Here is a 24734-nt window from a genome sequence, read left to right as displayed (position 1 = left end):
CGTTGGGAGCTTCATGAAATGGGTTTCCATGGCCGAGCAGCTGCACACAAGCCTAAGATCACCATGCTCAATGCCAAGCGTCGGCTGGAGTGGTGTAAAGCTTGCCGCTATTGGACACTGGAGCAGTGGAAACGTGTTCTCTGGAGCAGTGGAAACGTGTTCTCTGGAGCAGTGGAAACCTGTCCTCTGGAGCAGGGGAAACCTGTCCTCTGGAGCAGTGGAAACCTGTCCTCTGGAGCAGTGGAAACCTGTCCTCTGGAGCAGTGGAAACCTGTTCTCTGGAGCAGTGGAAACCTGCTCTCTGGAGCAGTGGAAACCTGCTCTCTGGAGCAGTGGAAAACTGTCCTCTGGAGCAGTGGAAACCTGTTCTCTGGAGCAGTGGAAACCTGTTCTCTGGAGCAGTGGAAACCTGTTCTCTGGAGCAGTGGAAACCTGTCCTCTGGAGCAGTGGAAACCTGTTCTCTGGAGCAGTGGAAACCTGTTCTCTGGAGCAGTGGAAACCTGTTCTCTGGAGCAGGGGAAACCTGTCCTCTGGAGCAGTGGAAACCTGTCCTCTGGAGCAGTGGAAACCTGTTCTCTGGAGCAGTGGAAACCTGTTCTCTGGAGCAGTGGAAACCTGTTCTCTGGAGCAGTGGAAACCTGTTCTCTGGAGCAGTGGAAACCTGTTCTCTGGAGCAGTGGAAACCTGTCCTCTGGAGCAGTGGAAACCTGTTCTCTGGAGCAGTGGAAACCTGTTCTCTGGAGCAGTGGAAACCTGTTCTCTGGAGCAGTGGAAACCTGTTCTCTGGAGCAGTGGAAACCTGTCCTCTGGAGCAGTGGAAACCTGTCCTCTGGAGCAGTGGAAACCTGTCCTCTGGAGCAGTGGAAACCTGTTCTCTGGAGCAGTGGAAACCTGTTCTCTGGAGCAGTGGAAACCTGTTCTCTGGAGCAGGGGAAACCTGTCCTCTGGAGCAGGGGAAACCTGTCCTCTGGAGCAGGGGAAACCTGTTCCCTGGAGCAGTGGAAACCTGTTCTCTGGAGCAGTGGAAACCTGTTCTCTGGAGCAGTGGAAACATGTTCTCTGGAGCAGGGAAACATGTTCTCTGGAGCAGTGGAAACCTGTTCTCTGGAGCAGTGGAAACCTGTTCTCTGGAGCAGTGGAAACCTGTTCTCTGGAGCAGTGGAAACCTGTTCTCTGGAGCAGTGGAAACCTGTTCTCTGGAGCAGTGGAAACCTGTTCTCTGGAGCAGTGTTCTCTGGAGCAGTGTTCTCTGGAGCAGTGTTTCTCTGGAGCAGTGGAAACCTGGCTGTTATTACAGCAATGTTCCAACATCTAGTGGAAAGCCTTCCCAGAAGAGTGGAAGCTGTTATCGCAGCAATGTTCCTACATCTAGTGGAAAGCCTTCCCAGAAGAGTGGAGGCTGTTATAGCAGCAATGTTCCAACATCTAGTGGAAAGCCTTCCCAGAAGAGTGGAGGCTGTTATAGCAGCAATGTTCCAACATCTAGTGGAAAGTCTTCCCAGAAGAGTGAAGGCTGTTATAGCAGCAATGTTCCTACATCTAGTGGAAAGCCTTCCCAGAAGAGTGGAGGCTGTTATAGCAGCAATGTTCCAACATCTAGTGGAAAGCCTTCCCAGAAGAGTGGAGGCTGTTATCGCAGCAATGTTCAACATCTAGTGGAAAGCCTTCCCAGAAGCGTGGAGGCTGTTATAGCAGCAATGTTCCTACATCTAGTGGAAAGCCTTCCCAGAAGAGTGGAGGCTGTTATAGCAGCAATGTTCCAACATCTAGTGGAAAGCCTTCCCAGAAGAGTGGAGGCTGTTATAGCAGCAATGTTCCAACATCTAGTGGAAAGCCTTCCCAGAAGAGTGGAGGCTGTTATAGCAGCAATGTTCCTACATCTAGTGGAAAGCCTTCCCAGAAGAGTGGAGGCTGTTATAGCAGCAAAGGGGGGGACCAACTCCATATTAATGCCCATGATTTTATAATGAGATGTTGGACGAGCAGGTGATCCGGTTGGTCATGTAGTGTAGTCATACGTACATTTGTGTGGCTCAAACTTTGGAACAGACGACGGTCCGTCGTTACGTTTACGTTGTAGCTGCCTTTACACAAAGACAGGGGGCAGCACTGAGCCTCCACCGTCACTTCCTGGAGTGGCCCAAACCCCCATGAGACGCCATCCGTCTTCATTAAGCTTCAATGAGCTATTGAGTCTTGACTCTTCGTATTCATTACTTTACACTTGTGTGTATAAGGTAGTAGTTGTGGAATTGTTAGTTAGATTACTTGTTGGTTATTACTGCATTGTCGGAACTAGAAGCACAAGCATTTCGCTACACTCGCATTAACATCTGCTAACCATGTGTATGTGATCATTAACATCTGCTAACCATGTGTATGTGATCATTAACATCTGCTAACCATGTGTATGTGATCAATAACATCTGCTAACCATGTGTATGTGATCATTAACATCTGCTAACCTAACCATGTGTATGAGGATCATTAACATCTGCTAACCATGTGTATGAGGACCATTAACATCTGCTAACCATGTGTATGTGATCATTAACATCTGCTAACCATGTGTATGAGGACCATTAACATCTGCTAACCATGTGTATGAGGACCATTAACATCTGCTAACCATGTGTATGTGATCATTAACATCTGCTAACCATGTGTATGAGGACCATTAACATCTGCTAACCATGTGTATGTGATCATTAACATCTGCTAACCATGTGTATGTGATCATTAACATCTGCTAACCATGTGTATGTGATCATTAACATCTGCTAACCATGTGTATGAGGACCATTAACATCTGCTAACCATGTGTATGTGATCATTAACATCTGCTAACCATGTGTATGTGATCATTAACATCTGCTAACCATGTGTATGTGATCATTAACATCTGCTAACCATGTGTATGTGATCATTAACATCTGCTAACCATGTGTATGTGATCATTAACATCTGCTAACCATGTGTATGAGGACCATTAACATCTGCTAACCATGTGTATGAGGACCATTAACATCTGCTAACCATGTGTATGTGATCAATAACATCTGCTAACCATGTGTATGAGGACCATTAACATCTGCTAACCATGTGTATGTGATCATTAACATCTGCTAACCATGTGTATGTGATCATTAACATCTGCTAACCATGTGTATGTGATCATTAACATCTGCTAACCATGTGTATGAGGACCATTAACATCTGCTAACCATGTGTATGTGATCATTAACATCTGCTAACCATGTGTATGTGATCATTAACATCTGCTAACCATGTGTATGTGATCATTAACATCTGCTAACCATGTGTATGAGGACCATTAACATCTGCTAACCATGTGTATGTGATCATTAACATCTGCTAACCATGTGTATGTGATCATTAACATCTGCTAACCATGTGTATGAGGACCATTAACATCTGCTAACCATGTGTATGTGATCATTAACATCTGCTAACCATGTGTATGTGATCATTAACATCTGCTAACCATGTGTATGTGATCATTAACATCTGCTAACCATGTGTATGTGATCATTAACATCTGCTAACCATGTGTATGTGATCATTAACATCTGCTAACCATGTGTATGTGATCATTAACATCTGCTAACCATGTGTATGTGATCATTAACATCTGCTAACCATGTGTATGTGATCATTAACATCTGCTAACCATGTGTATGTGATCATTAACATCTGCTAACCATGTGTATGTGATCATTAACATCTGCTAACCATGTGTATGTGATCATTAACATCTGCTAACCATGTGTATGTGATCATTAACATCTGCTAACCATGTGTATGTGACCATTAACATCTGCTAACCATGTGTATGTGATCATTAACATCTGCTAACCATGTGTATGTGATCAATAACATCTGCTAACCATGTGTATGTGATCATTAACATCTGCTAACCATGTGTATGTGATCAATAACATCTGCTAACCATGTGTATGTGATCATTAACATCTGCTAACCATGTGTATGTGATCAATAACATCTGCTAACCATGTGTATGTGATCATTAACATCTGCTAACCATGTGTATGTGATCAATAACATCTGCTAACCATGTGTATGTGACCATTAACATCTGATAACCATGTGTATGTGATCATTAACATCTGCTAACCATGTGTATGTGATCAATAACATCTGCTAACCATGTGTATGTGATCATTAACATCTGCTAGCCATGTGTATGTGATCATTAACATCTGCTAACCATGTGTATGTGATCATTAACATCTGCTAACCATGTGTATGTGATCAATAACATCTGCTAACCATGTGTATGTGATCATTAACATCTGCTAACCATGTGTATGTGACCAATTACATCTGTTAACCATGTGTATGTGATCATTAACATCTGCTAACCATGTGTATGTGATCAATAACATCTGCTAACCATGTGTATGTGATCATTAACATCTGCTAACCATGTGTATGTGACCATTACATCTGCTAACCATGTGTATGTGATCATTAACATCTGCTAGCCATGTGTATGTGATCATTAACATCTGCTAACCATGTGTATGTGATCATTAACATCTGCTAACCATGTGTATGTGATCACTTCCGGCATCGACTGAGATGGCCGCATTAACATCGCTAGGAAACTATGCAGCTTTTTGTTTTTTATGTTATTTCTTCATTAGTACCCCAGGTCATCTTAGGTTTCATTACATACAGTCGAGAAGAATACTGAATATAAGATCAGCGTCAACTCACCATCAGTACGACCAAGAATATGTTTTGATCATCCTGTGTTCTGCCTTACAAACAGGACACGGAATGGATGAGGACCATTGCAGCGACCCAAGGAAACGATACTGCTAACGGCGGTGTTCTGGTCAGACTCAAAAAGGGCACATCTGCGCACCACTTCCCAGTATTCTTCTTGCCAATGTCCAGTCTCTCGACAACAAGGTTGATGAAATCCGAGCAAGGGTGGCATTCCAGAGGGACATCAGAGACTGTAACGTTCTTTGTTTACGGAAACATGGCTTACTGGGAAACGCTATCCAGGGCGGTGCAGCCATGGGTTTCTCCACGATCGCGCGGACAGAAACAAACATCTCTCTGGTAAGAAGAGTGGCGGGGGCGTATGCCTCATGACTAACGGGACATGGTGTGATGAAGGAAACATCAGGAACTCAAATCCTTCTGTTCACCTGATTTAGAATTCCTCACAATCAAATGTAGACCGCATTATCTTCCAAGAGAATTCTCTTCGATTATAATCACAGCCGTATATATCCCCCAAGCAGACACATCGATGGCTCTGAACGAACTTTATTTAACTCTTTGCAAACTGGAAAACATTTATCCGGAGGCTGCATTCATTGTAGCTGGGGATTTTAACAAAGCCAATCTGAAAACAAGACTCCCTAAATTTTATCAGCATATCGATTGCGCAACCAGGGGTGGTAAAACCTTGGATCATTGTTACTCTAACTTCCGCGACGCATATAAGGCCCTGCCCCGCCCCCTTTCGGAAAAGCTGACCACGACTCCATTTTGCTGATCCCTGCCTACAGGCAGAAATTAAAACAAGAGGCTCCCACGCTGAGGTCTGTCCAACGCTGGTCAGACCAAGCTGACTCTACACTCCAAGACTGCTTCCATCACGTGGACTGGGACATTAACATCTGCGTCAGATGGGAATATTGAGAATACGCTGATTCGGTGTGCGAGTTCATTAGAACGTGCGTCGAAGATGTCGTTCCCATAGCAACGATAAAAACATTCCCTAACCAGAAACCGTGGATTGATGGCAGCATTCGCGTGAAACATCGCGAACCACTGCTTTTAATCAGGGCAAGGTGTCTGGCAACATGACTGAATATAAACAGTGCAGCTATTCCCTGAGGCTATTAAACAAGCTAAGCGTCAGTACAGGGACAAAGTGGAATCTCAATTCAACGGCTCAGACACAAGAGGCATGTGGCAGGGTCTACAGTCAATCACGGACTACAAGATGAAATCCAGCCCAGTCACGGACCAGGATGTCTTGCTCCCAGGCAGACTAAATAACTTTTTTGCCCGCTTTGAGGACAATACAGTGCCACTGACACGGCCTGCAACGGAAACATGCGGTCTCTCCTTCACTGCAGCCGAGGTGAGTAAGACATTTAAACGTGTTAACCCTCGCAAGGCTGCAGGCCCAGTGCATCCCCAGCCGCGCCCTCAGAGCATCGCAGACCAGCTGGCCGGTGTGTTTACGGACATATTCAATCAATCCCTATACCAGTCTGCTGTTCCCACATGCTTCAAGAGGGCCACCATTGTTCCTGTTCCCAAGAAAGCTAAGGTAACTCAGCTAACGACTACTGCCCGTAGCACTCACTTCCGTCATCATGAAGTGCTTTGAGAGACTAGTCAAGGACCATATCACCTCCACCCTACCTGACACCCTAGACCCAACCAATTTGCTTACCGCCCAAATAGGTCCACAGACGATGCAATCTCAACCACACTGCACACTGCCCTAACCCACCTGGACAAGAGGAATACCTATGTGAGAATGCTGTTCATCGACTACAGCTCGGCATTCAACACCATAGTACCCTCCAAGCTCGTCATCAAGCTCGAGACCCTGGGTCTGCCCTGTGCAACTGGGTACTGGACTTCCTGACGGGTGCCCCCAGGTGGTGAGGGTAGGCAACAACATCTCCTCCCCGCTGATCCTCAACACGGGGCCCCACAGGGTGCGTTCTGAGCCCTCTCCTGTACTCCCTGTTCAACCATGTGTACTGCGTGGCCACGCACGCCTCCAACTCAATCATCAAGTTTGCGGACGACACAACAGTGGTAGGCTTGATTACCAACAACGACAGACGGCCTACAGGGAGGAGGTGAGGGCCCTCGGAGTGTGGTGTCAGGAAAATAACCTCACACTCAACGTCAACAAAACTAAGGAGATGATTGTGGACTTCAGGAAACAGCAGAGGGAACACCCCCTATCCACATCGATGGAACAGTAGTGGAGAGGGTAGCTAGTTTTAAGTTCCTCGGCATACACATCACAGACAAACTGAATTGGTCCACTCACACTGACAGCGTCGTGAAGAAGGCGCAGCAGCGCCTATTCAACCTCAGGAGGCTGAAGAAATTCGGCCTGTCACCAAAAGCACTCACAAACTTCTACAGATGCACAATCGAAGCATCCTGGCGGGCTGTATCACCGCCTGGTACGGCAACTGCTCCGCCCTCAACCGTAAGGCTCTAACCAGAGGGTAGTGAGGACTGCACAACGCATCACCGGGGGCAAACTACCTGCCCTCCAGGACACCTACACCACCCGTTGTTACAGGAAGGCCATAAAGATCATCAAGGACATCAACCACCCGAACCACTGCCTGTTCACCCCGCTATCATCCAGAAGGCGAGGTCAGTACAGGTGCATCAAAGCTGGGACCGAGAGACTGAAAAACAGCTTCTATCTCAAGGCCATCAGACTGTTAAACAGCCACCACTAACAGTGAGTGGCTGCTAACACACTGTCATTGACACTGACCCAACTCCAGCCATTTTAATAATGGGAATTGATGGGAATTATGTAAATATATCACTAGCCACTTTAAACAATGCTACCTTATATAATGTTACTTACCCTACATTATTCATCTCATATGCATATGTATATACTGTACTCTACATCATCGACTGCATCCTTATGTAACACATGTATCACTAGCCACTTTAACTATGCCACTTTGTTTACTTTGTCTACACACTCATCTCATATGTATATACTGTACTCGATACCATCTACTGTATGCTGCTCTGTACCATCACTCATTCATATATCCTTATGTACATGTTCCTTATCCCCTTACACTGTGTATAAGACAGTAGTTTTGGAATTGTTAGTTAGATTACTTGTTGGTTATCACTGCATTGTCGGAACTAGAAGCACAAGCATTTCGCTACACTCGCATTTAACATCTGCTAACCATGTGTATGTGACAAATAAAATTTGATTTGATTTGATTTGAATAACATCTGCTAACCATGTGTATGTGATCATTAACATCTGCTAACCATGTGTATGTGACCAATTACATCTGTTAACCATGTGTATGTGATCATTAACATCTGCTAACCATGTGTATGTGATCAATAACATCTGCTAACCATGTGTATGTGATCATTAACATCTGCTAACCATGTGTATGTGACCAATTACATCTGCTAACCATGTGTATGTGATCATTAACATCTGCTAGCCATGTGTATGTGATCATTAACATCTGCTAACCATGTGTATGTGATCATTAACATCTGCTAACCATGTGTATGTGACCAATTACATCTGCTAACCATGTGTATGTGATCATTAACATCTGCTAACCATGTGTATGTGACCAATTACATCTGCTAACCATGTGTATGTGATCATTAACATCTGCTAACCATGTGTATGAGGACCATTAACATCTGCTAACCATGTGTATGTGATCAATAACATCTGCTAACCATGTGTATGTGATCAATAACATCTGCTAACCATGTGTATGAGGACCATTAACATCTGCTAACCATGTGTATGTGATCATTAACATCTGCTAACCATGTGTATGTGATCATTAACATCTGCTAACCATGTGTATGTGATCAATAACATCTGCTAACCATGTGTATGTGATCATTAACATCTGCTAACCATGTGTATGTGATCAATAACATCTGCTAACCATGTGTATGAGGACCATTAACATCTGCTAACCATGTGTATGTGATCATTAACATCTGCTAACCATGTGTATGTGATCATTAACATCTGCTAACCATGTGTATGTGATCATTAACATCTGCTAACCATGTGTATGAGGACCATTAACATCTGCTAACCATGTGTATGTGATCAATAACATCTGCTAACCATGTGTATGAGGACCATTAACATCTGCTAACCATGTGTATGTGATCAATAACATCTGCTAACCATGTGTATGTGATCATTAACATCTGCTAACCATGTGTATGTGATCATTAACATCTGCTAACCATGTGTATGTGATCAATAACATCTGCTAACCATGTGTATGTGATCATTAACATCTGTTAACCATGTGTATGTGATCATTAACCTCTGCTAACCATGTGTATGTGATCAATAACATCTGCTAACCATGTGTATGTGATCATTAACATCTGTTAACCATGTGTATGTGATCATTAACATCTGCTAACCATGTGTATGTGATCAATAACATCTGCTAACCATGTGTATGTGATCATTAACATCTGCTAACCATGTGTATGTGACCATTAACATCTGTTAACCATGTGTATGTGACCATTAACCTCTGCTAACCATGTGTATGTGATCAATAACATCTGCTAACCATGTGTATGTGATCATTAACATCTGTTAACCATGTGTATGTGACCATTAACATCTGCTAACCATGTGTATGTGATCAATAACATCTGCTAACCCTGTGTATGTGATCAATAACATCTGCTAACCATGTGTATGAGGACCATTAACATCTGCTAACCATGTGTATGTGATCATTAACATCTGCTAACCATGTGTATGTGACCATTAACATCTGCTAACCATGTGTATGTGACCATTAACATCTGCTAACCATGTGTATGTGACCATTAACATCTGCTAACCATGTGTATGTGATCATTAACATCTGCTAACCATGTGTATGTGATCATTAACATCTGCTAACCATGTGTATGTGACCATTAACATCTGCTAACCATGTGTATGTGATCATTAACATCTGCTAACCATGTGTATGTGATCATTAACATCTGCTAACCATGTGTATGTGATCATTAACATCTGCTAACCATGTGTATGTGATCAATAACATCTGCTAACCATGTGTATGTGATCATTAACATCTGCTAACCATGTGTATGTGATCATTAACATCTGCTAACCATGTGTATGTGATCATTAACATCTGCTAACCATGTGTATGTGATCATTAACATCTGCTAACCATGTGTATGAGGACCATTAACATCTGCTAACCATGTGTATGTGATCATTAACATCTGCTCACCATGTGTATGTGATCATTAACATCTGCTCACCATGTGTATGTGATCATTAACATCTGCTAACCATGTGTATGTGATCATTAACATCTGCTAACCATGTGTATGTGATCATTAACATCTGCTAACCATGTGTATGAGGACCATTAACATCTGCTAACCGTGTGTATGTGATCATTAACATCTGCTCACCATGTGTATGTGATCATTAACATCTGCTAACCATGTGTATGTGATCAATACATTTCATTTGATAAACTGTTGTATTTAACTCTGACTTACGCAATGATGGTTTTCATGACAATGTCCTTGATCTTCTCCCAGATCAGCGTGGTGTTGACTCCCTTACAACCCAGGTAGTGCCACAGCGCCTTCAGAGCCCTGCCACACACACACACAGGTGCACACACACACACACACACACACGAGTCCAATTATAGAATGAAAACCAAGTCGTGCTACCGACATGCATGTACACTACCGTTCAAAAGTTTGGGGTCACTTAGAAATGTCCTTGTTTTTTGAAAGAGTGTGCAAAGCTGTCATCAAGGTAAGGGGTGGCTATTTGAAGAATTTATAATATGTATATTAGAAAATGTATATTGAAATTGTATATATTTTTATATTTTTTTTTTTTGGGGGGGTTACTACATGATTCCATAATGTGTGTTATTTCATAGTGTTGATGTCTTCACTATTATTCTACAACAAAGAAAATAGTAAAAATAAAGAAAAACCCTTGAATGAGTAGTTGTGTCCAAAACGTTTGACTGGTACTGTGTGTCTTATGTGCTACTGGCATGTTATGTTATGTATGTATGTGTCATGACTGTCCTGATCAGGTCAGGTTACAGGAGACCACAACCCTACAGATGATCTCTCAACCCCAACAGAGGAGGAGAGATCTAGGCGTCTGAAGATGTGGAGGGGTTTTATGACCCCTGGTAAATGTTATGGAGTCTAGTTGATAGGTATTCCACTAGCCGGACTGTTCCCCGGACTCCATGTGTAGAGATTGTACAATACACAAACAAGGCTATTGAACCTGACATTGGTGTCTGTCTTTATTCCTTTATCCAACATATCGTACTGGAACAGTAAATCTCAGGCCACAGACAAATTCCTTTGTCCTGTTACTATGGAGAACCAGCCTCAGAACATTAAACATGAACTAAAGGGACTTTGGAACAACAACAATTCCATCAGCCACAATGGTTGTCATGACGATAGATGGACTATGAAAATGTATGTCATTTTTGTTTTGTTATTAAAAGTTTAATAGATGACGTTATTATGAAAACATTGTAACGTCAACAGTTTTCCTAGTATATGTTTGATGTTTATACATTGTACGTTGTGTGGAAAATGTCCAAAATCAAAGGGAATGTTTAGGGAAGATGAAATGTTAAGTTAGTTGTCTAAAATTGGTTTTGAGAAAATCCTAGACCTTGCTCTTAACTTGGTACGCCCAGAGAATTGCTCTAAAGGCGGTTACGCCCACTTCTGACCTGAGGGTATAAAACCTGTGAGTAAAGAATTTACAGAGAAGACTGACTACATGATCCAAGCTGCAGTCGAGGTAAAAAAAAAAAAAATCAATGAACCCAGAACGCAACAAGTTTGAAGACAAATAAATATTTTTCTACCCAAGCTACGGATGAGTAGCTGTGTCTAAGCGGGTGAATTCAAGCTGGACCCCCTAGCATCCAATCCCAGCGAATCGTGGTATCTAAATGGTTTCATCCCTATGCTGTGAGCTCTGAGCTACAGAGCTGTGTGTCCTCAGAAGACCCCTTCCAGAGCAAGGGCGAGGGAACAGACTCCTAAGCTAAAAGGACACTGACATCGTGAGGACGATCAGAGAGGTGCGCCGGAGAAGTGCGTCATCAAGCTGTCCCCTGAACGGTCCACGCAGAGAATCCCCCGAGGTCTTCCCCACGTAATTACATCATTATATTCTGACCCATAAGAGCAGCAGTTTGGGGCAAGGCTAGGGTTAGAATAGCATAGCTGACAAATTCACCCAAATGTATATTTCTCTCGTGTACTTTCTTTTTTCTCTCTCTCTTTTAAATCCCCATTGTGGGTAACAGGTTAATGAGTTAATAATTGCTTGATTCAGTTAATCACGCAATTAGAAACTTTTAATCATTCGATGAGCAACAGTCGTCACATTGACTAATACAACGTCACGACACGTTATGCATGTTATGTATGTTATGTATGTTATGTATGTTATGTATGTTATGCATGTTATGTATGTTATGTATGTATGTTATGTATGTTATGCATGTTATGCATGTTATGCATGTTATGTATGTTATGCATGTTATGTATGTTATGCATGTTATGCATGTTATGCATGTTATGTATGTTATGTATGTATGTATGTATGTATGTATGTATGTATGTATGTATGTATGTATGTTATGCATGTTATGCATGTTATGTATGTATGTATGTATGTTATGTATGTTATGCATGTTGTGCATGTTATGTATGTATGTATGTATGTATGTGCATGCATGTATGTATGTATGTATGTATGTATGTATGTATGTATGTATGTATGTATGTATGTATGTATGTATGTATGTATGTTATGTATGTATGTATGTATGTTATGTATGTAATGTATGTATGTTATGTATGTATGTATGTATGTATGTATGTATGTATGTATGTATGTATGTTATGTATGTATGTTATGTATGTATGTATGTATGTATGTATGTATGTATGTATGTATGTATGTATGTATGTATGTTATGTATGTTATGCATGTTATGTATGTAATGTATGTATGTTATGTATGTAATGTATGTATGTTATGTATGTATGTTATGTATGTTATGTATGTTATGCATGTTATGTATGTTATGCATGTTATGTATGTATGTTATGTATGTATGTTATGTATGTTATGTATGTATGTATGTTATGCATGTTATGTATGTATGTTATGTACGTTATGTATGTATGTATTTATGTATGTTATGTATGTATGTTATGTATGTTATGTATGTATGTTATGCATGTTATGCATGTTATGTATGTTATGCATGTATGTATGTATGTATGTATGTATGTTATGTATGTATGTATGTTATGCATGTTATGTTATGCATGTTATGTTATGCATGTTATGCATGTTATGTTATGCATGTTATGCATGTTATGTACGTTATGTATGTACGTTATGTATGTATGTTATGTATGTATGTTATGTATGTATGTTATGTATGTTATGTATGTTATGTATGTATGCATGTTATGTATGTATGTTATGCACGTTATGTACGTTATGTATGTTATGTATGTTATGCATGTTATGTATGTTATGTATGTTATGCATGTTATGTATGTTATGCATGTTATGCATGTTATGTATGTTATGTATGTTATGCATGTTATGTATGTTATGTATGTTATGTACATTATGCATGTTATGTATGTTATGTATGTTTATGCATGTTATGTATGTTATGTAATGTATGTTACGCATGTTATGTATGTTATGTATGTTATGCATGTTATGTATGTTATGTATGTTATGCATGTTATGTATGTTATGTATGTTATGTATGTTATGCATGTTATGTATGTTATGCATGTTATGCATGTTATGTATGTTATGCATGTTATGCATGTTATGCATGTTATGCATGTTATGCATGTTATGCATGTTATGTATGGTATGCATGTTATGCATGTTATGTATGTTATGTATGTTATGTATGTACAGTTGGAAGTCGGAAGTTTATACACTTAGGTTGGAATCATTAAAACTAGTTTTTCAAACACTCCACACATTTCTTGTTAACAAACTATAGTTTTGGCAAGTCGGTTAGGGCATCTACTTTGTGCATGACACAAGTCATTTTTCAACAATTGTTTACAGACAGATCATTTCACTTATAATTCACTGTATCACAATTCCAGTGTAAGTCGCTCTGGATAAGAGCGTCTGCTAAATGACTTAAATGTAAATGTAATTCATTCATTCATTCATTCACGTATGTATGTGTCTGTTATGTGCTACTGACATGCATGTAAGTCGCTTTGGACAAAAGAGTCAGCCAAATGGCATATATTTAAGCAATAAGGCACGAATGGGTGTGGTATATGGCCAATATACCACGGCTAAGGGTTGTTCTTAGTGCCTGGATAGAGCCCTTAGCCGTGGTATATTGGTCATATACCACACCCCCCTGAGGTGCCTTACTGCTATTACAAACTGGTTACCAACATAATTAGAGCACTAAAAATGCATGTTATACGGTCTGATATACCACGGCTGTCAGCCAATCAGCATTCAGGGCTCGAACCACCCAGTTTGAAATATCCATTAAAACATGGTTACCACTTGTGTCCCTGGCAGGCCTTGTCACTGTCATTGTTCTGATAGTCTGAGTTCCTCTTGTTCACGCTGTAGTTGGTCAGGTGCATGAACTTGTTGCCAAGGCTTTTCATAGACGACGAGTACCTACAGAGGAGAACAGATACAGTGACCAATCATTACACTGAACACCTGTCACAGTGACCAATCATTACACAGAACACCTGTCACAGTGACCAATCATTACACAGAACACCTGTCACAGTGACCAATCATTACACTGAACACCTGTCACAGTGACCAATCATTACACAGAACACCTGTCACAGTGACCAATCATTACACAGAACACCTGTCACAGTGACCAATCATTACACAGAACACCTGTCACAGTGACCAATCATTACACAGAACACCTGTCACAGTGACCAATCATTACACAGAACACCTGTCACAGTGACCAATCATTACACTGAACACCTGTCACAGTGACCAATCATTACACTGAACACCTGTCACAGTGACCAATCATTACACAGAACACCTGTCACAGTGACCAATCATTACACTGAACACCTGTCACGGTGACCAATCATTACACAGAACACCTGTCACAGTGACCAATCATTACACTGAACACCTGTCACAGTGACCAATCATTACACTAAACACCTGTCACAGTGACCAATCATTACACTAAACACCTGTCACAGTGACCAATCATTACACAGAACACCTGTCACGGTGACCAATCATTACACAGAACACCTGTCACAGTGACCAATCATTACACTGAACACCTGTCACAGTGACCAATCATTACACTGAACACCTGTCACAGTGACCAATCATTACACAGAACACCTGTCACAGTGACCAATCATTACACTGAACACCTGTCACAGTGACCAATCATTACACTGAACACCTGTCACAGTGACCAATCATTACACAGAACACCTGTCACAGTGACCAATCATTACACTGAACACCTGTCACAGTGACCAATCATTACACAGAACACCTGTCACAGTGACCAATCATTACACAGAACACCTGTCACAGTGACCAATCATTACACAGAACACCTGTCACAGTGACCAATCATTACACAGAACACCTGTCACAGTGACCAATCATTACACAGAACACCTGTCACAGTGACCAATCATTACACAGAACACCTGTCACAGTGACCAATCATTACACAGAACACCTGTCACAGTGACCAATCATTACACTGAACACCTGTCACAGTGACCAATCATTACACTGAACACCTGTCACAGTGACCAATCATTACACTGAACACCTGTCACAGTGACCAATCATTACACTGAACACCTGTCACAGTGACCAATCATTACACTGAACACCTGTCACAGTGACCAATCATTACACTGAACACCTGTCACAGTGACCAATCATTACACTGAACACCTGTCACAGTGACCAATCATTACACTGAACACCTGTCACAGTGACCAATCATTACACTGAACACCTGTCACAGTGACCAATCATTACACTGAACACCTGTCACAGTGACCAATCATTACACAGAACACCTGTCACAGTGACCAATCATTACACTAAACACCTGTCACAGTGACCAATCATTACACTGAACACCTGTCACAGTGACCAATCATTACACTGAACACCTGTCACAGTGACCAATCATTACACTGAACACCTGTCACAGTGACCAATCATTACACTGAACACCTGTCACAGTGACCAATCATTACACAGAACACCTGTCACAGTGACCAATCATTACACTAAACACCTGTCACAGTGACCAATCATTACACAGAACACCTGTCACAGTGACCAATCATTACACTGAACACCTGTCACAGTGACCAATCATTACACTGAACACCTGTCACGGTGACCAATCATTACACAGAACACCTGTCACGGTGACCAATCATTACACAGAACACCTGTCACAGTGACCAATCATTACACAGAACACCTGTCACAGTGACCAATCATTACACAGAACACCTGTCACAGTGACCAATCATTACACAGAACACCTGTCACAGTGACCAATCATTACACAGAACACCTGTCACAGTGACCAATCATTACACAGAACACCTGTCACAGTGACCAATCATTACACAGAACACCTGTCACAGTGACCAATCATTACAGAGACACAGTACATATGGGAACATGTTGACAGAGACACACACAGTACATATGGGAACATGTTGACAGACACACACAGTACATATGGGAACATGTTGACAGAGACACACAGTACATAAGGGAACATGTTGACAGACACACACACAGTACATATGGGAACATGTTGACAGAGACACACAGTACATATGGGAACATGTTGACAGAGACACACACAGTACATATGGGAACATGTTGACAGAGACACACACAGTACATATGGGAACATGTTGACAGAGACACACACAGTACATATGGGAACATGTTGACAGAGACACACACAGTACATATGGGAACATGTTGACAGAGACACACACAGTACATATGGGAACATGTTGACAGAGACACACACAGTACATATGGGAACATGTTGACAGAGACACACACAGTACATATGGCAACATGTTGACAGAGACACACACAGTACATATGGCAACATGTTGACAGACACACACACAGTACATATGGGAACATGTTGACAGAGACACACAGTACATATGGGAACATGTTGACAGAGACACACACAGTACATATGGCAACATGTTGACAGAGACACACACAGTACATATGGGAACATGTTGACAGAGACACACACAGTACATATGGCAGGCAACATGTTGACAGAGACACACACAGTACATATGGCAACATGTTGACAGACACACACACAGTACATATGGGAACATGTTGACAGAGACACACAGTACATATGGGAACATGTTGACAGAGACACACACAGTACATATGGGAACATGTTGACAGAGACACACACAGTACATATGGGAACATGTTGACAGAGACACACACAGTACATATGGCAACATGTTGACAGAGACACACACAGTACATATGGGAACATGTTGACAGAGACACACACAGTACATATGGGAACATGTTGACAGAGACACACACAGTACATATGGGAACATGTTGACAGAGACACACAGTACATATGGGAACATGTTGACAGAGACACACACAGTACATATGGGAACATGTTGACAGAGACACACAGTACATATGGGAACATGTTGACAGAGACACAGTACATATGGCAACATGTTGACAGAGACACACACAGTACATATGGGAACATGTTGACAGAGACACACACAGTACATATGGGAACATGTTGACAGAGACACACACAGTACATATGGGAACATGTTGACAGAGACACACACAGTACATATGGGAACATGTTGACAGAGACACACACAGTACATATGGCAGGCAACATGTTGACAGAGACACACACAGTACATATGGCAACATGTTGACAGAGACACACACAGTACATATGGGAACATGTTGACAGAGACACACACAGTACATATGGCAACATGTTGACAGAGACACACACAGTACATATGGCAACATGTTGACAGACACACACACAGTACATATGGGAACATGTTGACAGAGACACACACAGTGACAGAGACACACACAGTACATATGGGAACATGTTGACAGAGACACACACAGTACATATGGGAACATGTTGACAGAGACACACACAGTACATATGGGAACATGTTGACAGACACACACAGTACATATGGGAACATGTTGACAGAGACACACAGTACATATGGCAACATGTTGACAGAGACACACACAGTACATATGGGAACATGTTGACAGACACACACAGTACATATGGCAACATGTTGACAGACACACACAGTACATATGGCAACATGTTGACAGAGACACACACAGTACATATGGCAACATGTTGACAGAGACACACACAGTACATATGGGAACATGTTGACAGAGACACACAGTACATATGGGAACATGTTGACAGAGACACACACAGTACATATGGGAACATGTTGACAGAGACACACACAGTACATATGGGAACATGTTGACAGACACACACAGTACATATGGGAACATGTTGACAGAGACACACACAGTACATATGGGAACATGTTGACAGAGACACACACAGTACATATGGGAACATGTAGACAGAAACACACACAGTACATATGGGAACATGTTGACAGAGACACACACAGTACATATGGCAACATGTTGACAGACACACACAGTACATATGGGAACATGTTGACAGAGACACACACAGTACATATGGGAACATGTTGACAGAGACACACACAGTACATATGGGAACATGTTGACAGAGACACACAGTACATATGGCAACATGTTGACAGAGACACACAGTACATATGGCAACATGTTGACAGAGACACACACAGTACATATGGGAACATGTTGACAGAGACACACACAGTACATATGGCAACATGTTGACAGAGACACACAGTACATATGGCAACATGTTGACAGAGACACACACAGTACATATGGGAACATGTTGACAGAGACACACACAGTACATATGGGAACATGTTGACAGAGACACACACAGTACATATGGGAACATGTTGACAGAGACACACACAGTACATATGGGAACATGTTGACAGACACACACACAGTACATATGGGAACATGTTGACAGAGACACACAGTACATATGGGAACATGTTGACAGAGACACACACAGTACATATGGCAACATGTTGACAGAGACACACACAGTACATATGGGAACATGTTGACAGAGACACACACAGTACATATGGCAACATGTTGACAGAGACACACAGTACATATGGCAACATGTTGACAGAGACACACACAGTACATATGGGAACATGTTGACAGAGACACACACAGTACATATGGCAACATGTTGACAGAGTTGACACACAGTACATATGGGAACATGTTGACAGAGACACACACAGTACATATGGGAACATGTTGACAGAGACACACACAGTACATATGGCAACATGTTGACAGAGACACACACAGTACATATGGGAACATGTTGACAGAGACACACACAGTACATATGGCAACATGTTGACAGAGACACACACAGTACATATGGGAACATGTTGACAGAGACACACAGTACATATGGCAACATGTTGACAGAGACACACAGTACATATGGGAACATGTTGACAGAGACACACACAGTACATATGGCAACATGTTGACAGAGACACACACAGTACATATGGGAACATGTTGACAGAGACACACAGTACATATGGCAACATGTTGACAGAGACACACACAGTACATATGGGAACATGTTGACAGACACACACAGTACATATGGGAACATGTTGACAGAGACACACAGTACATATGGGAACATGTTGACAGAGACACACAGTACATATGGGAACATGTTGGCAGAGACACACAGTACATATGGGAACATGTTGACAGAGACACACAGTACATATGGGAACATGTTGACAGAGACACACACAGTACATATGGCAACATGTTGACAGAGACACACACAGTACATATGGGAACATGTTGACAGAGACACACACAGTACATATGGGAACATGTTGACAGAGACACACATGTTGACAGAGACACACACAGTACATATGGGAACATGTTGACAGAGACACACACAGTACATATGGGAACATGTTGACAGAGACACACAGTACATATGGCAACATGTTGACAGAGACACACAGTACATATGGGAACATGTTGACAGAGACACACACAGTACATATGGGAACATGTTGACAGAGACACACACAGTACATATGGGAACATGTTGACAGAGACACACACAGTACATATGGGAACATGTTGACAGAGACACACACAGTACATATGGGAACATGTTGACAGAGACACACACAGTACATATGGGAACATGTTGACAGAGACACACACAGTACATATGGGAACATGTTGACAGAGACACACACAGTACATATGGGAACATGTTGACAGAGACATATGGGAACATGTTGACACACAGTACATATGGGAACATGTTGACAGAGACACACAGTACATATGGGAACATGTTGACAGAGACACACACAGTACATATGGGAACATGTTGACAGAGACACACACAGTACATATGGCAACATGTTGACAGAGACACACACAGTACATATGGGAACATGTTGACAGAGACACACACAGTACATATGGGAACATGTTGACAGAGACACACACAGTACATATGGGAACATGTTGACAGAGACACACACAGTACATATGGGAACATGTTGACAGAGACACACACAGTACATATGGGAACATGTTGACAGAGACACACAGTACATATGGCAACATGTTGACAGAGACACACAGTACATATGGCAACATGTTGACAGAGACACACACAGTACATATGGGAACATGTTGACAGAGACACACACAGTACATATGGGAACATGTTGACAGAGACACACACAGTACATATGGGAACATGTTGACAGAGACACACACAGTACATATGGGAACATGTTGACAGAGACACACACAGTACATATGGCAACATGTTGACAGAGACACACACAGTACATATGGCAACATGTTGACAGAGACACACAGTACATATGGGAACATGTTGACAGAGACACACACAGTACATATGGGAACATGTTGACAGAGACACACAGTACATATGGGAACATGTTGACAGAGACACACACAGTACATATGGCAACATGTTGACAGAGACACACACAGTACATATGGCAACATGTTGACAGAGACACACACAGTACATATGGGAACATGTTGACAGAGACACACAGTACATATGGGATCATGTTGACAGAGACACACAGTACATATGGGAACATGTTGACAGAGACACACACAGTACATATGGGAACATGTTGACAGAGACACACAGTACATATGGCAACATGTTGACAGAGACACACACAGTACATATGGGAACATGTTGACAGAGACACACAGTACATATGGCAACATGTTGACAGAGACACACACAGTACATATGGGAACATGTTGACAGAGACACACAGTACATAAGGGAACATGTTGACAGAGACACACACAGTACATATGGGAACATGTTGACAGAGACACACACAGTACATAAGGGAACATGTTGACAGAGACACACACAGTACATATGGGAACATGTTGACAGAGACACACACAGTACATATGGGAACATGTTGACAGAGACACACAGTACATAAGGGAACATGTTGACAGACACACACACAGTACATATGGGAACATGTTGACAGAGACACACAGTACATATGGGAACATGTTGACAGAGACACACACAGTACATAAGGGAACATGTTGACAGACACACACACAGTACATATGGGAACATGTTGACAGAGACACACAGTACATATGGGAACATGTTGACAGAGACACACACAGTACATATGGGAACATGTTGACAGAGACACACAGTACATATGGGAACATGTTGACAGACACACACAGTACATATGGGAACATGTTGACAGAGACACACACAGTACATATGGGAACATGTTGACAGAGACACACACAGTACATATGGGAACATGTTGACAGAGACACACACAGTACATATGGGAACATGTTGACAGAGACACACACAGTACATATGGCAACATGTTGACAGAGACACACAGTACATATGGGAACATGTTGACAGACACACACAGTACATATGGGAACATGTTGACAGAGACACACACAGTACATATGGGAACATGTTGACAGAGACACACACAGTACATATGGGAACATGTTGACAGACACACACAGTACATATGGGAACATGTTGACAGAGACACACAGTACATATGGGAACATGTTGACAGAGACACACAGTACATATGGGAACATGTTGACAGAGACACACACAGTACATATGGGAACATGTTGACAGACACACACAGTACATATGGGAACATGTTGACAGAGACACACACAGTACATATGGGAACATGTTGACAGACACACACAGTACATATGGGAACATGTTGACAGAGACACACAGTACATATGGGAACATGTTGACAGAGACACACAGTACATATGGGAACATGTTGACAGAGACACACACAGTACATATGGGAACATGTTGACAGACACACACAGTACATATGGGAACATGTTGACAGAGACACACACAGTACATATGGGAACATGTTGACAGAGACACACACAGTACATATGGCAACATGTTGACAGAGACACACACAGTACATATGGGAACATGTTGACAGAGACACACACAGTACATATGGCAACATGTTGACAGAGACACACACAGTACATATGGCAACATGTTGACAGAGACACACACAGTACATATGGGAACATGTTGACAGAGACACACAGTACATATGGGAACATGTTGACAGAGACACACACAGTACATATGGGAACATGTTGACAGAGACACACAGTACATATGGCAACATGTTGACAGAGACACACACAGTACATATGGGAACATGTTGACAGAGACACACACAGTACATATGGGAACATGTTGACAGACACACACAGTACATATGGGAACATGTTGACAGAGACACACACAGTACATATGGGAACATGTTGACAGAGACACACACAGTACATATGGGAACATGTTGACAGAGACACACACAGTACATATGGGAACATGTTGACAGAGACACACACAGTACATATGGGAACATGTTGACAGAGACACACACAGTACATATGGGAACATGTTGACAGACACACACACAGTACATATGGGAACATGTTGACAGAGACACATAGTACAAGCCATTATAAAAGCTCACACATGCTATATAACATGCTATATAACACGCTATGAAACACGCTATGTAACACGCTATGAAACACGCTATGAAACACGCTATGTAACACGCTATGTAACACGCTATGTAACAGAACACATTACAAAGATGGAGATAAAGAACTGTGACTGAATGAAACATGTAACCTATGAAAACGAAATACTTACTTGCAGCTGGCGAAGCGGACAAGCCCGTCCTGGAAGATGTAAACGCGGAGCGGGTCGTAACAGGTCACATACACATAGATACGCAGGTCAAACTTATTCCCACTGATGAGGTAAGGCTTGTGCAGGTACCTGAGAGAGATACAACGACGTTTAGACTCGGAGACAAATCCCCAAACAACGCTACGACGTCAGCATAATCCATTGCAGGTTACTCTAGACTGGCTGGTCCCAGATCTGCCTGCTCCGTCTTGCCAACTCCTATAGTCGTGAGAAGGCAAGACGGCACAAACAGGTCTGGGACCAGGCTAAAAATCACATTCACAACACTAGGAGTATCATTCTCAGGGTGCTGACATACTTCTGAACCAGGAGTGGTCTCTTGCATGGCATCTGACTCCACTTGTGAATAACCTGGATTCCAATACCCCGAGCAGACGCAGGCTACAGGAGAGAGAGAAATAGAGGATTATTAAACCTGGCACCATCCCTACGGTGAAGCATCATGCTGTCGGGATGACTGGGAGACTAGTCAGGATTGAGGTAAAGATGAACGGAGCAAAGTACAGAGAGATCCTTGATGAAAACCTGCTCCAGAGCGCTCAGGACCTCAAACTGGGGCGAAGGTTCACCTTCCAACAAGACAACGACCCTAAGCACACAGCCAAGACAACATAGGAGTGGGTTTGGGACAAGTATCTGAATGTCCTTGAGTGGCCCAGTCAGAGCCTGGACTTGAACCCGATCTAACATCTCTAAAGAGACCTGAAAATAGCTGTTCAGCGACGCTCCCCATCCAACCTGACAGACCTGGAGAGGATCTGCAGAGAAGAATGGGATAAACTCCTCAAATACAGGTGTGCCAAGCTTGTAGCATCAAACCCAAGAAGACTGGAGGCTGTAATCACTGCCAAAGGTGCTTCAACAAAGTACTGAGTAAAGGGTCTGAATACTTACGTAAAATTCAACAAACCTGGTTTTGCTATGTCGTTATGGGGTATTGTGATGTCGTTATGGGGTATTGTGATGTCGTTATGGGGTATTGTGATGTTGTTATGGGGTATTGTGATGTCATTATGGGGTATTGTGATGTCGTTATGGGGTATTGTGATGTCGTTATGGGGTATTGTGATGTCGTTATGGGGTATTGTGATGTCGTTATGGGGTATTGTGATGTCGTTATGGGGTATTGTGATGTCGTTATGGGGTATTGTGATGTCGTTATGGGGTATTGTGATGTCGTTATGGGGTATTGTGATGTCGTTATGGGGTATTGTGATGTCGTTATG

At 42.1% G+C, this 24734-nt stretch overlaps 1 protein-coding gene across 5 annotated transcripts in view; it reads right to left on the bottom strand.

Annotated features, from left to right (window-relative positions):
• The window catches only part of ttll4 (tubulin tyrosine ligase-like family, member 4), a 79002-nt gene that overhangs the window by 17297 nt on the left and 36971 nt on the right, over nucleotides 1-24734 (bottom strand). For all 5 annotated transcript variants that reach the window (XR_008089402.1, XM_052492706.1, XM_052492704.1 and 2 more), the window contains exons 9-12: nucleotides 23807-23889; nucleotides 23449-23577; nucleotides 14427-14549; nucleotides 10346-10444 (exon numbers count right to left, since the gene is read on the bottom strand). Coding sequence is in view for 4 of the 5 variants with exons in the window: in XM_052492706.1 (XP_052348666.1) it covers nucleotides 10346-10444; nucleotides 14427-14549; nucleotides 23449-23577; nucleotides 23807-23889 (434 nt within the window). In the remaining variant the exon portion in view is untranslated. The remainder of the gene's footprint in view (nucleotides 1-10345; nucleotides 10445-14426; nucleotides 14550-23448; nucleotides 23578-23806; nucleotides 23890-24734) is intronic.

This window comes from Oncorhynchus keta, chromosome 34 (assembly GCF_023373465.1).
Source record: "Oncorhynchus keta strain PuntledgeMale-10-30-2019 chromosome 34, Oket_V2, whole genome shotgun sequence".
NCBI lineage: Eukaryota > Metazoa > Chordata > Actinopteri > Salmoniformes > Salmonidae > Oncorhynchus > Oncorhynchus keta.
The sequence above is the reverse complement of the archived record's forward strand: the minus strand, read 5'-3'. Positions and strand labels throughout refer to the sequence as shown.